Consider the following 14,721-nt stretch of genomic DNA (forward strand, 5'->3'; position numbering starts at 1 on the left):
TAAGATTTTCCCTTGATTAGTAAGATTTCTTTTTGTCCTTTTGCTTGGACGGTTTACTTGACTCATCAGTTAAGACAGGAAGCACTTTTGGGAGTGAGTTTTAAAGGTCCTTGGCAGTGTCTGTGGAGGTGTGGTGCACCGAAGTGATTTCTCTTGCCAGATGGGGATCTCGGTATTGCACAAGGCTCAGACTCCAGGGTCAGAACAACTTCACGAAGCTCATTAGCTCAAGCCTTGAACCCCACGTTTCCAGTTCCAAGAAGGGCTCCTCAGGTGTCCGGGTTTCTAACGAGTTGCTGTAAGTTGCAAAACCACTATTTGAGGATGAGAGGGAGTAGACATCTATTCTTCCACTGGCTAAAATATCCAAAACTCTTATCTGGGGATTGGCATTTTTTTTAAAAAATGGCAGTTTGTCTTAATTTTAATAGAGATGAAAAACTTAGCATATTTGAGATAGACAGAAGGACATAGCAGAGACAGACAACTGAAAGCATTTACTTGGCCTGTGCCTAGAATTGGGAGATCTCCCTGGTTTCTGACTGCTCTTTCCCAGGCGAAGAGAATCCTCTGAGCTGTCAGGGCATTTTAAGGATTTGTGCAAAGCCCCTGGGTTTGACATGTGCGCCAACACAGGGTTCTATTTTTGCTCGATAGCCAGCTTTGCACACACAATGGCTCCGTCTGTCTTCTGGGTGAGGTCTGTGTTGGGTGTGTGAGCACAAGCTACCCTCTGTTTTCTTTAAGTTCAGTGTGGTGGCGCCTTGACAGAAACCACTCCACTTTATTCTGATGGCTTCTGCATCCTCAGACAGGCCAGGAGGCTCTGGATTGGGAGGCTGGAGAGGGAGGTCTGCCTTTACGAGGGGTGGCAGCCGTAGGCAGTTTGGACACTGCTTGCAGTATACTCTTCCCCCTCTTGATTCTCAAGCAAGCCTTAGCCAGAGACTGTGACAGGCATCTCCATTTGAATCTCCATTTGGTGGGTACCAAGGGTCAGACCCAGCTGGACTGAACAGGAACCTTGTTCTTTTGTAATCAAGTGTATGTATGTCTCTCCATGTGGGCCCATGCATCCAGGAAAATACGTGCATATGTGTGTGGAGGCCACGGATCAAGCTCAGGTGCCTTCTTGGGGCACCATGTTCCCTGTTTATGGAGGCAGGGTCTCTCACTGACCTGGGAATTTGCTGATTCTGCTAGCCTGGCTGGCCATTGAGCCCCAGGGATCCACTTTCTTTCTTTCCCCAACTCTAGGATTGCAAACAAGAATGCCCTTGATGTCCCTGGGTTCTGGGGGTTGAACATAGGCCCTCGTGTTTTTTTTGGCAAGCACTTTATGGACTGAGCCACCTCCCCAGCCTCAAGGCCTATACTTTGAGCATGCATATTTTATATCTGTCTCGTTTCGAGTTATGAGAACACACACGTGGTTGTTGATGAATTGCTTTACTTGCGAGAGCCTCTCAGGACTCTCTTAGGTACTACGCAGCAGGAAGTTGGATGCCAAGGGAAAAGTGAAAGTGGGCGGATCCAAGGCTGTGGGGTGTTGGGGAAAGATCAGTGTGACTCATCAGGTTTCAGCGTCTCCTGGGTGAAGACAGAAGGACCCGCCTGCTTGTAGGGTTGGAGAGGGGTGTTTTCTTGCTCACCGGGGAACTTGGTTGGGCTAGGAGAGGTGTTAGAGGATGTCTGGATGTTTCAGAAGATGGCTCTTTCAGCAACTGGGCGTCCTCCCTTTGCAAAACTTGTTGGGGTAGAACTGGTACTTTATACTGTAGCTTCTCTTGTTCCGGGCAAAACATTCAGCGGCAGCTTTATCGCACTGGCACAACTCTTTCCGGCAGGAGTCCTGGTTTGCTGCAATTAGGGGGAAACGGACACAGAGCTGATGGCTACTGTCTCATGGCTGCTCGTGGGGAACCGTCTCTTCCGAGAGAGGCTTCCTGGGAAGGCAGAACCCCATCTGACCATCTGATGGGGACACACAGTGGCCACACATGGCACTGCCAGAGGTTTGCCTCGATCCCTAGCCACCCTCTTCTAGGGTTTTTTTTTGGGGGGGGGGGAGGGGGTAGGGGGGGGGGGGAGGGGGCGGGGGGGGCGAGGGGACAGGGTCTCTATAGCTTAGGCTGCCTTTGAGTTCTCTAAGTAGCTGAAGATGGCCTTGAACTTCTGATCCTCCTGCCTGCACATGAGCACTGGGATTCAGGTCATGCCGAATTTTGTGCATTTCATACACTGCTGAGGGTGGAACCCAGGCCCTCACGTAGGCTAGGCTAGCACCCAGCCAGCTGAGCTACATCTTTGGCCCTGCCTTCTTGCTAACAGGCCTGCTTGTGTAAGTAAGCCTGCACCAGTCAAGTTCCCAGCATGCATGTGTGTGCTCAACAGCCCCGTGAAGAAAGCGGGCAGGGATCTCAGGGTCTTCCTTACTAGAGCAGGAGATTTGGCCCCCTCGGTAGGAGAACTTGTAGGTCAGAAACTTTGTGCCACATCCACGTTTCTCCAGACGGTTGTAACAACAGTCATGAGTCACACAGCACCTGGTTGGGGGACAGACCTTACTGAGGCTGCCTTCTCACGGTCCTGGAGTCCTGGTACCCCAGCACTTCCTTTGACCTTTGGTTCTGACCAGAGACTCAAGAACTTTGGAGTGGTCCAGGGCAGAGCTCCCAATCTGCTAACATCGGCTGGCTGGGATTCGGTGGGACACTGAGGTAGTGAGTACCAGCTCCCTCTTAGTCCCGTCCAGCTGGAGTGACAGAGGATAGGAGGACTGGGGTGGTCTTACCAATCTGTGGCATCCTTGGGGGATCCTCTGCCACCCACACCACAATGGCAACCGTAGAAGCCATAGCTAACATCAGCTCTCTTTCCTGTCTTAAACAGAATCATTTGCCCAAACTCCAGAAGGCTCCCCTGGACCTGAATTGAGCCTGAAAGGAAATGGAGAAATAACCCGGTCAAGGGTGGTGAACCCTGTGCCCCAACTCCACATGGCATCTCTCTGCTACTTTCTCTCCCCACGAATGGCTTCTTCCTCCTCACACTAAGAGAGGGCCAGGCCCACAGGAAGGAAAGCCAGGGGATAGGGTGCCTCCCTCCTCAGGTTACCTCTCTCATTGTGCTGAGTTCAGGGTCCACTCTTACCAAAGGCCATGATCACAACCGCTAGCAACAGGAGGACCTTCATGCTGTCAGCTCTGTGAAGGACAGGTACACACAGCCTGGCCATTTCCTTCCAGGACAGCTTAGCCTTTACCCCAGCCCCTGCTCAGCTGTCTGACTTAGTAATCCCAGAGCACAGATGTGCCCTTGCATGGGGCTAAGTCACAGAGTACACACAGAGTGGCTTCCGACCGTGCATTTCGCATGTCACCTCTTGTCCCTTCCTGGCTCGTGGAACTGTCCCTCACACAGGAATGATGTGGTGGTGATGGAACCACCCCTGCACTTCCTCTAGTCCTCCTGGGAGACTGGACTCATTCTGCAGAATTGGGGTGGAGGGGTTGAAGGCAATGTCTGCCTTCACTGTATACTCCACCTGCATCCTCAAGTTAGATTCAAGGCTTGGGGATTCCATCCACGGGGTCCGATCCCAACAGTCTCCTCCCCAACTAAAACTGCACATTCTCTTTGCAAGCCTTTCTGACTCTGCCTGCTACATGTATATATACATGATGCCTTTCTATTCTAACACTATGCAAATGACATGCACACATGCTGCCCTTCTAAGCCTGTGACGATTACATATGTATACACATGATGCCTCCTTTTTAACCCACGACGGATGACACGTAAACACACACACTCTCAAATTCTCCCCCAGCACCCTCATAATCCCATATAACGTACTTGCCCAGGAATGCTGTCTTGTACATGTTTACCTGATGGGGATTCACATCCACAGGCACGTCCATACGTACACACATGCTCACATGCACAATCACTCAAATGCATCCAAAGGGCAGGAGTTTCTGGGCATGTACCTCTTGGATGGGATGGTGGTATGGCTTCTCGTTCAAGGGGCTGCCTTGTTTTTCCTGAACTCCCAATGCTCTTAAATAGCTCTTCCCTCTGCAGGGCTGGGGATCGGTGAGCCACAGGGATGGGGAGGTGGGTGTGGCCAAATAGTGGATTCACAGACGGGCATACCCAACGCCCTGGGTAATTTCCCCTTTTCCCCCCAACAGCTGGCAGAACAGCCATGAGGGCCGGAAAAGCCCTCATACCATGGGTTGTGGCCATCATAAACTTTAGCTGATTTCGAAAGTTCATTCGGTTGATGAGAAACAGGGTGCAGCTCCTGACTGGAGAACTTTCCATAAGCCCATCTGGGTGTGACCGCCTGTAGCCTCCTGGCAGCCACTTCCAGGAGCATGCAAGGACTGTATACAGGGGAGGGAATGAGTGTTTGAGAGTCTGGGATGTTTCTTTCTTCTGGTAAACTGTGAGTTTGGGGGATAGGAAAGGGAACGCTGGCTCTGTACGCTTTGCTTAATTCACGTGTCAGTCATTCATTCCATCACAGAAGCTTCTGTGAAGTTTCAAGGCCACACAGACTTCTCGGGAGGTGATAAGGTTGAGTTCTTGGAACCCTTGCTGTCCACTCCAGCATGGGAAGGATTGGATGACGTGGAGTCTCTGTCAACCAAAGGGCCAGCACCTTCATGCTTTCTCCTTCCTCCTCTTCACTCTCCTCCTCCTCCTCCTCCTTCTCTCTCCTTCCATGATTTCTTCTGTGTGTGTTTGTCTGTGGTTGTTTGTGTGTGTGTGTGTGTGTGTGCGCGCGCGCGCGTGCGAGCGAATGCAGGTGTGTGTGCAGGTGTATGCATGCATGTGGAGTTCAGAGGACAACCTTAGATACTGTTCTTCAGGAGCTGTCTGCTCTGTTTGTTTTGTTTTGTTTGTTTGTTTTTTGAAACGCAGAGCTCACAAAGTAACCTAAGCTTACTGCCTAGCAAGTCCTAGGGATCTGGCTCTCTTGACCCCCACCCCACCCCATTGGGGTTGCAAATGTGTGCTCCTCACCTGCTTCTTTTTCACGTGGGTTCTGGGGACTGATATCAAGTCCTTGGGACTGCACGGCAAGCCCTTTACTCCTGAGCCACCTTACCAGTCCCATAGGAACTTTTAAACCTGGAAAAATCCAGCAGCTATTCTCTAAAACTGTTCTAGAGCCCAGACAAGGGCCTGGCCCAGCCTTTAGGGGATGGAGCTGAGGTGGAACACAGTTGGTCAAGGCTAAAGACTGACTGATTCCTGGCCATATAACCTTCTCTAACTGTATTTGGGGCTAGAAGCTGATGACTTCTGGAAAGTTAATAGTCTCTTGCTTATTCTGTGGCTGAAAACCTCCGGCTTCTTCCCTCTGTAACCCTCTGTGCTTTATTTAGTACGCGCTATATCTTTATTTTATAACTCTCTGTTTTTTTTTTTTTTATTAAACACTGCATCGTTACTTTTTGACTCTCTGTGCTTTATTAAGCACTGGAAACTTAACTCTTCCTTACTGTTCTGGGCTTAAATAAGCATAAAAACCTTAACTCCTTAAGCTTAAATAAACGCTGGTCTCTTACTTGGAACTTCTTATTATTTGTGGTTAACCGAGTGCTAATTTCTGGAGAATTAACACATGCTGTTTAGCAGCTGAGACTTGAGTATAAGGATTTATTGCTAGAGCTCTTTTCTCTGGTGAGTCAGCCAGGAGCCCCTCACTGGCCAGAAGAAAAAGAAAGGAAAGGGAAGAAGTCACTCACACAGACCACAGCCACACAACTTTTAACAATTGCTCTTGGTCCTTTACAGCTGTCTGCAATGCTTTGCATATGCTTGACCCAGGGAGTGGCACTATTAGAAGGTATGGCCTTGTTGGAGGAAGTGTGTCACTGTGGGGGTGGGCTTGGAGACCCTCCTCCTAGCTGCCTGGGGATGCTCAGTCTGTTCCTGGCTTCCTTTGGTGAAGATGTAGAACTCAGCTCCTCCTGCACCATGCCTGCCTGGATGCTGCCATGCTCCCACCTTGATGATAATGGACTGAACCTCTGAACCTGTAAGCCGGCCCTAATTAGATGTTGTCCTTCATAGAACTCACGTTGGTCATGGTGTCTGTTCACAGCAATAAGACCCGAAAGAATTACCTCATAGATAAAATGTTACATAGGAGAGTAACAGAAGGATATCAGTAACAAGTTCAAAGCAGTGTTTCATTCTGTAAGCTCATTGTAAGTTCAAAGGAGCAGTGTTTATATGACTTTACTTTACCATGGTGCACACCTGTGGCTTCATCCTTTGATCTGACCTAGAATGGACATTTTCCCTTGATCACAAATCTGTCCCAAGCCTGTTTCCCTTTTTAGTGTAATTGTGAAGGTTCATTGTATTCCTCATTATGCAGCCTTTACTTACTATTATGAGGAGTGGGCACATTCTGTTCTTGATTCTAACTTTATTACTTCTTTCTGACAAAACAACTAAAGCCATCCCCTTAAATGTCTTCCTAAAATTATTTGAATCAGGGGTTGGGGATTTAGCTCAGTGGTAGAGCGCTTGCCTAGCAAGCTCAAGGCCCTGGGTTCGGTCCCCAGGTCCGAAAAAAAGGAAAAAAATTATTTGAATCAAGTCAGGGATTTTCTTTTAAAACCATGAATTCATCTAGACAGCATTAATTCATGAAAGTTCCCCTTCAGGTTAATCTGCAATAAACCTGCTCAATAGGGTGGGTCGATGCCCAGGAATCATTAGGCAACAGTGGTGGGAAAGGCATATCAGCATCAAGAAACCATCCTGGGAAGAAGTCTCTTGGAACCTTGCCTCTCAGAGCTCACCCATCAAAAGACATGCAAAATGGCGGGCCACTTCCGAGCAGGTCACCTGTTAGCCTTAGTCTTTCCTAAATGGCTCCTCACGGAGCTCAATGGAGAGGTGTCCATGGGAAGGGTGCGATTGTAGATTTGCTGCTACTGTCCCTAGTCCTTGCTTGTTTGGTGATGGGCCTGCTAATGCTTCCTGGCTCCATGACATGCTGGCTCTCCAGTCTTCAGGGATACAGTGACTCAGCTTCAGTTCCTAAAGTAAACATTTCCCCCTGCCCCGCCCTTCAACCCAGGCTAAGAATTTGGCTTCCACAGCCTTAAGTAAACCATCCAACATGAGTCCTTCAGACATTCCCGAAGTAGAGGCTGTGGGGTTCCCAGACATCCCGTTGGTTCCTCACTTGTCCAACCTGTGGCAGATGAGCCATCGATTTAAAGGGTCAGTTCAATGGTCACATCCAGGCAAGGACCAACGCCAAGCAGGTACAACCCATGCCCTCTCTAAGGTCCTCTTGGAGGATCATGAAGGTGGACGCTGTCTCCTGGGACACTGAGCCGTGGGATGAAAGCCAGCCATTCTGGAATATTCTGCTCCCCTCAGGGAACCCAGTATGAGTAAGAAGTGGCATATTTTTATATTAAGCTATCGATAAGTTTACACTGTGAGTCATTCAAGATGTCCTGAAAAATTCAAACTTCGTTCGTTATATTAGAATTTAGAGTTTTCAGCTGGGCAGTGGTGGCATACTCCTTTAAGTCCCAGCACTCAGGAGGCAGAGGCAGGTGGATCTCTGTGCATTTGAGGCCAGCCTGGTCTACAGAGCAAATTCTAGAACAGCCAAGGCTACCCAGAGAAACCCTGAAGCAGAAAAACCAAGGTGGAGGGCTGGGGGTGGAAAGCAGAATCTTTCCTAGTATGTTATTGGTTGAATGGTCTTCCCCTTTCAGGACTTCGTTTCCTATTCAAGTCTTGGGGCCTTAGAATATGATCTTATTTGGAAATAGGGTCATTGCAGATGCTAATAGTTGAGATGAGGTCATTAGGACCCTGGCCCTATATATCTTGTGGCCTTTACACAAAAGGGAAGTGAGGGTTCAGAGAGGTGCTCACAGGGTGACGTTTCTACTACTCCTGGTGTCCAGGATGACAGCTACAAAGTCAGAAGTACAGAAGGCAGGAGAGTCCTGGACAGACTGTCAACTCTCATGAGGACCTAATGCCCCTTACTCCCACCAGAGTGGGGCTCTTGTCTCTGCCTCAGAGCCTTGAACCAATCAATTTCTGTTACTTAAGGGTATCAGGGAGGGAGTAGAGTCATCACTCCAGGAAGTGTACCCAAGGGGAGTTCCCTTCTCCACTTAGAGTCTTGCACTCAGATAAGACTGGATTGTTGGCTTTGCCTTAGAAAAACGACTCAGATAAACCAACACGGAACAGAGCTCACTAAAGCCCTTTTAAAGGGTAGACCTTAAGCTAGAGCTTAACAGAGCTTAACAGAGAGGTGTCATGGGGAAGATTGAGATATCCCCCAGGAAGACTATGGGCTTCCCAAGGGACAGTTACTCCTTGAGAACTGTGTAATTCATGGCAAGTTGATAGGCTAAAGAATTTCCTTTCATCAACAGAGTTGTACGTTCATGAAAGATGAATTTATAGGAGGTGTTGTCAAGGAATAAGAAGTGATAGAAAAAAAAAAAAAAAAAAAAAACAAGGCTAGGAGTCATTTTGGCCCTAAGTAGGCATGGCTTAATTTGCCTTTAATGTTTTCCGTTGAGCTCTCTTTAGGAAAACGCCCATCATCCATGTGGGCAGTTTTGGTGTTATCAGGGGTGTGTGGAGGTTCCTGGCAGTACCAGCAGGAAAGACAGACCAACCAGATGTCAGGATGAAAGGTCTCCGTCCCTCATCCTCCCGGTTGTTGATCTCTCTATCTCACTAGACGACTGATTTTGGGGAGCTCTGATGTTATACTGGGCAGGGGAGATACCATGGTCATGAAGGTGGTTTTCCGGTGCCGAGGCTTATCCATGATTGTACTCTGGATTGGCTGATCCCTGTATTTCCCCCAAATGTGGGGAACTGGGCTATACTCGGTGGTAGAGGGGGACATCGTGCTCTCCCCTTAAAAAACAAAAAGGACAGCACAGTGAAGACAGGCAGCCTCCAAAGCTGTCCCCCAGCCCGTGTGACTCTCGACCCAGGGCACTCCCCTGAGCAGCTGGTGTGAGGCCTACGACAAGATTCAGGGTGATCTTGTCCCCCTTCAGAGCTCTCATCCCCTACGGTCTAGCCTCTCAGCCTCTGGAATGCTTACTACAAAATAGGCAGAAGCTGCCTTCCCTCTGTTCATCCTGGTGGCTCTGTGGGTCCAGGTTTTAAGATTGCATCAATTCTAAGGACCCTGATGTCCCCAGACAGGATTTCTTCATTTCTTTTCTTTCTTTTTTTTTTTTTTTTAAAGATTTTATTTATTATTATGTATAAGTACACGGTAGCTGTCTTCAGACACACCAGAGGAGGGCATCAGATCTCATTGTGAGCCACCATGTGGTAGCTGGGATTTGAACTCAGGACCTCTGGAAGAGCAGTCAGTGCTCTTAACCACTGAGCCATCTCTCCAGCCCTGATTTCTTCATTTCTTTAGGATATTTTTCTCTTTCTCTCAAAGTTCTGGCCACTTGGTTGTGTTCCTTCCACCGATGTCTTAGATGTCATTGACCAAGACAAGGTGTCTACTCACATGGGAATCAAGTGCTGGTTGAAGTTGAGGAAGACCTAAATGTGTTCTCTGATGAAATCCTCAACCCAAACCAGAGGCAACCGTAAGTTAAAAAGATCATAGAAGGTTTAAGTGGGATTCGTTGCCCAGGATGCCACGGTGTTTTGGTATTTGCAAATTCATCATGTGCCAACAGAGAAACCAAAGCCATTTGGACATCTCAACAGATGTAGAACAGGCATTTCAAAAGATACAATCTATTTTTGTGATTAGGAAGTTCATAAGTTAGACAGAAAAAAGAATATACCTCAAAATCTTAAAGGCTATGTGCAGAAAACCCCTAGCCAATACCCTGACCAAGAAAGGCCTTCACTCCAAGATCTGGTTGGTTTGTCCTTCCTGCTGGCTGAGTCAGGAAACTCCACACAGCACTGATAATGCTGGAATTGCTGGCGTTTTCTGTAAGATGCGGGTGGGGTAGGGGATTACAGACGCTAAGTAAACCTAGTAAACCGTGCCTACTCGGGTCTCAGGCGACTTTGAGCAAACGCCAACTTTTGGCACTTCAAGTTCCTGACAACACCCCTCATAAATCCACTTTACAGCTTTCTGGAAAAGAAAACTCTTTAACCTTTCAACTTGCCGTGAGTGACATTCACTGAGCAATGGGAACAGAAAGCCATGGATCGTATGTGCAGCCATTGCCGAGAAAACTCATGCCTTGCCTCTCCCTTGAGAAGTCCACACCTATACTTGGGTGTGTCTCACTGTCCCCTGGGCACCTCTCTGTGCTCAAAATCTATGCCCAAATGCCTTTTAATGAACTCCGACTCTACCTTATTTTGAAATTCTTTTCTATCATGTGTCCAGGAATATGATTTTACTTGAGCGGAAGTCCCGGGGGATGGGAGTGGGAGGAGGAATGCCTCAGGCCACTTGTTATGGTGATGTATGTGCTAGTGTGACAGAAGATAAAAGGCCGTGCTCTGCCAGTCACAGCTGGCTAAGTTAGGCTGCTGTTACCAGAACATAAACGCTAGAGAAGTAATAGTGTGTGTGTGTGTGTGTGTGTGTGTGTGTGTGTGTGTGAGAGAGAGAGAGAGAGAGACACAGAGACAGAGACAGAGACAGAGACAGAGACAGAGAAGAAAGTGTGTGTGTGTGTGTGTGTGTGTGTGTGTGTGTGTGTGAGAGAGAGAGAGAGAGAGAGAGAGAGAGAGAGAGAGAGAGAGAGAGAGAATATTAATATTAACGATTCAGATACCCCCTCCAGGGCATGGCCCCAATAATCTCTCATTCGTCCACTAATTTTTTCTTATTCTTGGTTTTATTGAATTAGTTTATTTTTCTATGACCTCAGATAGTTCTAATCCAATTAGGTTATATCAGTTGTAAGAGTAGCTGTTGAGCGTTGAGTGCTGAGTGTTGAGTGTTGAGTGTTGAGTGCTGAATGTTGAGCATTGAGTGCTGAGTGTTGAGTGCTGAGTGTTGAGTGCTGAGTGTTGAGTGCTGAATGTTGAGCATTGAGCACTGAGTGTTGAGTGTTGAGTGTTGAGTGCTGAGTGTTGAGTGCTGAGCGTTGAGCGCTGAGTGTTGAGTGCTGAGTGTTGAGTGCTGAGTGTTGAGTGCTGAGTGTTGAGTACTGAGTGTTGAATGTTGAGTGCTGAGCGTTGAGTGTTGAGTGTTGAGCGTTGAGTGTTGAGTGCTGAGTGTTGAGTGTTGAGTGTTGAGCGTTGAGTGTTGAGTGCTGAGCATTGAGTGTTGAGTGTTAGTTTAGTGCTGAGGACCAAACCCAGGGCCTTGAGCCCTCCCGCCGAGTTAGAGCTTCAGCCACTTAACTGGTCCTTTCTGTGTATGGCTGAAAGTAAGCTTTCTTTTTCTTTCTTTTTCTGTTTTTGTATTCTTTTCTCATATATTACAGCCTAATTGCCGTTTCCCCTCCCTTCATCCCCCCCACTTCCTCCCTCTCCCTAAGATCTCCTCCCCCATCCCCCACCCCGGAAAAAACAAAAACAAACAGAGCAGGCCTCCCAGGGACACCCACCTAACAAGATGCAATAAGACAGGCACAAACCGGGGTTGGGGATTTAGCTCAGTGGTAGAGCGCTTGCCTAGCAAGCGCAAGGCCCTGGGTTCAGTCCCCAGCTCCGAAAAATATAAAAGAAAAAAAAAAAGACAGGCACAAACCCTCTTATGAAGGCTGGACGAAGCTACCCAGTAGGAGGAAAAGGGTTCCAAAAGCAGGCAGAAGAGTCAGAGGCATCCCCGTACCCCACTGTTAGGAGTCCCTCAAGAACACTGAGCTGTCCACCCATAAGCAGAGGACCTAGCTCATCCAGGGTCCGTGACTGTAGCTTTAGTCTTTGTGAGTCCCTATGAGCTCTGCCTAGTTGATTGCGTGGGCCATGTTCTTGTGGTGTAGCTGACCTCCCTCTGGCCCTTACAACCCTTCATCTCCTTCTTTCTAGGTTCCCCTGGTCCCTCCAAGTGTTTGACTGTGTCCCACTGCCTTCTTAAGCTTCTAGCTCTTCTCAATACACCCCAGGCCCGGGACCAGGCCTTTATCTGTATGGCTTTTAATGGACAGCTATGTTCCAAAACCATTACACCAGCACCTCTTCCACTGTCTACAGAATTTTCTCGAATGCTTAATCTTTTCAAGAGCGTTAAGACTTTCCGCATTGTTGCAGTCTCACAACTTAAGGTGCTGTGAAGTCCTTCTGGCCCTGACAGTTTTGTGTCTCCGTTGCCTGACCTTCTGGATTTTGTTTTCTATTTCGGTGCCGACTGCCTCTGAAATTTTGATGGAGATTGCACTGATAGCTCTTGTCAGGCTAAGCCTGGAGTTTCTTCAGTTGTTTTCTTTCTCCTGAATGATCTGTGCATGCATGAAAGCAGGGTATTAATGCTCCCACTACTATTGTATCTGGATTCATCTCTCTCTTTATATAAATGCTAGTATAACACAGTTTTGTGTGTATATATCACATAGTTTGTTTCTCTGTTGCTGGAGTAAAACACTGACCAAAAGCAACTTGAGGAGGAAAGGATTTATTTGACTTACAAGTTGCGGTCCGTTATTGAGAGAAGCCCGAGCTCAAAGCAGGAACCTAGAGACAGGAACTGAAGCAGAGACCATGCAGGAATGAATGCTGCTAACTTGTTTGCTCACCATGGCTTGCTCAGCCTGCCTTTCTATATAGCCCAGGACCACTTGCTCAGGGATAACTTCGCCCGCAGTGGGCTATGGCCCTCTCACATCAACCATTCATCATGAAAATGCTCCCACGGCCTTCCTTTCTCACAGGCCAGTCCGATGGAGGCAATTCCTCAGCTGAGATCCCCTTTTCCCAGTTATGGCATGGACCAGAGGAAGACTTTGTTATTTCCCTCTGAACCTCAACCCCTAGGGCAGGGTAAACTTTGAGGTTTTCTCATGGGTCTGAGGACTTTACTCATTAAGGGCTTCCTCCACTCTTTATAGAGCTTGCAGCCAAGCCCCGACGACCTGAGTTCGATCCCTAGGATGGTAGGAGAGATCCAATTCCAAGTTGTTCTTTGATCTTCACACGTGTGCCATGGTACCTCACACACACACACACACACACACACACACACTAAATGAATGAATGAATGAATAAATGAATAAATAAATAAATAAATAAATAAATAAAGTCGAAAGAGAATTATCTAACGGTGGAGACAATCCTTAGGCTGAAGTCCCTATGACTAAAGAGGGGAAAGATGAGAACCAGCTGAGTTGTTGGCATGTGCATTTGATCTTCTGAGGTGTGAGTAGGCAGCATCATACCCCCATGGCACAGAGCTGCCTCCCCACTTTTCTTGCCATAATGGACTGTATGCCTTCAAACCAGGAGCCAAAATAAAGCCTTCGCCTCCTTATGCAGCTTTTGTTGGTATTTGGTCACAGCACTGAGAAGTGTATTTGCTACAGTTACTGCCAAAATTGCTACAGTTGCTGCCGCTGGGCGTCTAATAAGCTTGGATGGTGCACTGGTTAGTTTGTGTCACTTTGAAACAAACTGGATCCACCTGCAAAGAGAGACTGTCAACTGAAGGAATTCCCTTCCTCAGATTGGCCCTGAGCCCATCTGCAGGTTATTTTCTTGATTAATGATTACTATGGGAGGTTGGGATATGGGAGATTGATGGTGACAACCTGGACAGGTGGGCTAGGATAAAAGAAGAAAGTGACCTGACCAGGTCATGAGAACAAGCCAGTGATGCTGCATTCCTCCATGGCCTCTGCTTCAGTTCCTGCTTCTGGGTTCCTGCCTTGAGTTTCTGCCTTCATTTCCCTCTATAATAGGCTATAAACTGTGAGATAAAATAAATGCATTCCTCTCCAAGATACTTTTTTGGTCATGGTGTTCATGTCATAGCAACAGAAACCAATCCTGTCACCTGAGAGAAACATTGGAAAGATATTATTGCTTGACTCTGAACTATTTCCCATAGGCTCATGTGTTTGAATGCTTGGTCTCCAGATGGGGGCGCTGTTAGGCAGGGTTTGTGGAGCTTTGGGGCTTTAGTAGCCTAGTTAAAAGTTGTCACTGAGGGCAGGCCTTGAAACTGCTGTAAATTTCTGGTTCTTGTCTGAGCTTTCTGCTTCCTGATTCATGGAGACCCAGGAAGCCCCTTCTTCCATGGTGGGCTAAACTTCCTGCCTTAAATTGGTTCTGCCAGATACTTTGTCACAGTGATGCAAACTGAGAGAATGGCTAGCAAGGTTGAAAACACATGGGCCCCCAACCTTGGCCTATATGATAGTCTTACTAAAAATAGGTTAGCGCCATTCTTGTGAGAAAATGGGCAAATCCACACTGAGGGATTTCTGCCGAACAAATGCTCTGGCTTCAAACATCAGTATCCTGTACAGAACCAAGGAGGCGCTCCAGGTTGGGCCGGGTGTGTGTGTGTGTGTGTGTGTGTGTAACAAGTCAATGACCATTATGTGGATTCTCTGGGGTAAAAGCAAAGACAAAAATGAAGCAAAATGATATTAAGGGGATTGCTGCCTTTATTTATTTATTTATTTTTTATTTTATTTTTTTTTTTTCGGAGCTGGGGACCAAACCCAGGGCCTTGCGCTTGCTAGGCAAGCACTCTACCACTGAGCTAAATCCCCAACCCCGATTGTTGCCTTTATAATAGGGAACTTT

General features: G+C 47.6%; 1 protein-coding gene and 1 non-coding gene across 3 annotated transcripts; one reads left to right on the forward strand and one right to left on the reverse strand.

The window, feature by feature from the left end:
• Positions 1-1,433: 1,433 nt before the first annotated feature.
• Pla2g2a (phospholipase A2 group IIA) lies at positions 1,434-4,095 on the reverse strand. Of its 2 annotated transcripts, none has more exons than XM_032888059.1 (5): positions 3,993-4,095; positions 3,154-3,206; positions 2,795-2,939; positions 2,437-2,546; positions 1,434-1,860 (listed from the first exon to the last, which is right to left on the reverse strand). In XM_032888059.1, the coding sequence occupies exons 2-5, from the start codon at positions 3,194-3,196 to the stop codon at positions 1,718-1,720; spliced, it is 441 nt and encodes a 146-aa protein (XP_032743950.1). In that variant the 5' UTR covers positions 3,197-3,206; positions 3,993-4,095; the 3' UTR covers positions 1,434-1,717. The 2 variants fall into 2 exon arrangements, with proteins under 2 accessions (XP_032743950.1, XP_032743955.1); XM_032888064.1 differs by lacking the exon at positions 3,993-4,095 and adding an exon at positions 3,383-3,532.
• A 4,691-nt stretch (positions 4,096-8,786) lies between these two features.
• Positions 8,787-8,943, forward strand: LOC116890590. The gene has a single exon (XR_004386749.1). It is a non-coding gene; the product is annotated as a U1 spliceosomal RNA (small nuclear RNA).
• The last annotated feature ends 5,778 nt before the right edge of the window (positions 8,944-14,721 follow it).

This window comes from Rattus rattus, chromosome 1 (assembly GCF_011064425.1).
Source record: "Rattus rattus isolate New Zealand chromosome 1, Rrattus_CSIRO_v1, whole genome shotgun sequence".
NCBI classification, from domain to species: domain Eukaryota; kingdom Metazoa; phylum Chordata; class Mammalia; order Rodentia; family Muridae; genus Rattus; species Rattus rattus.

Excerpts from the sequence above, each read along its gene's own strand:
- Pla2g2a (XM_032888059.1), bottom strand. The coding sequence starts at position 3,196 with ATGAAGGTCCTCCTGTTGCTAGCGGTTGTGATCATGGCCTTTG. Across the intron at positions 2,940-3,153 it reads GGTTGTGATCATGGCCTTTG|GCTCAATTCAGGTCCAGGGG; the intron begins GTAAGAGTGGAC and ends ATTTCCTTTCAG. Across the intron at positions 1,861-2,436 it reads GGGCCAAATCTCCTGCTCTA|CAAACCAGGACTCCTGCCGG; the intron begins GTAAGGAAGACC and ends CCCTAATTGCAG.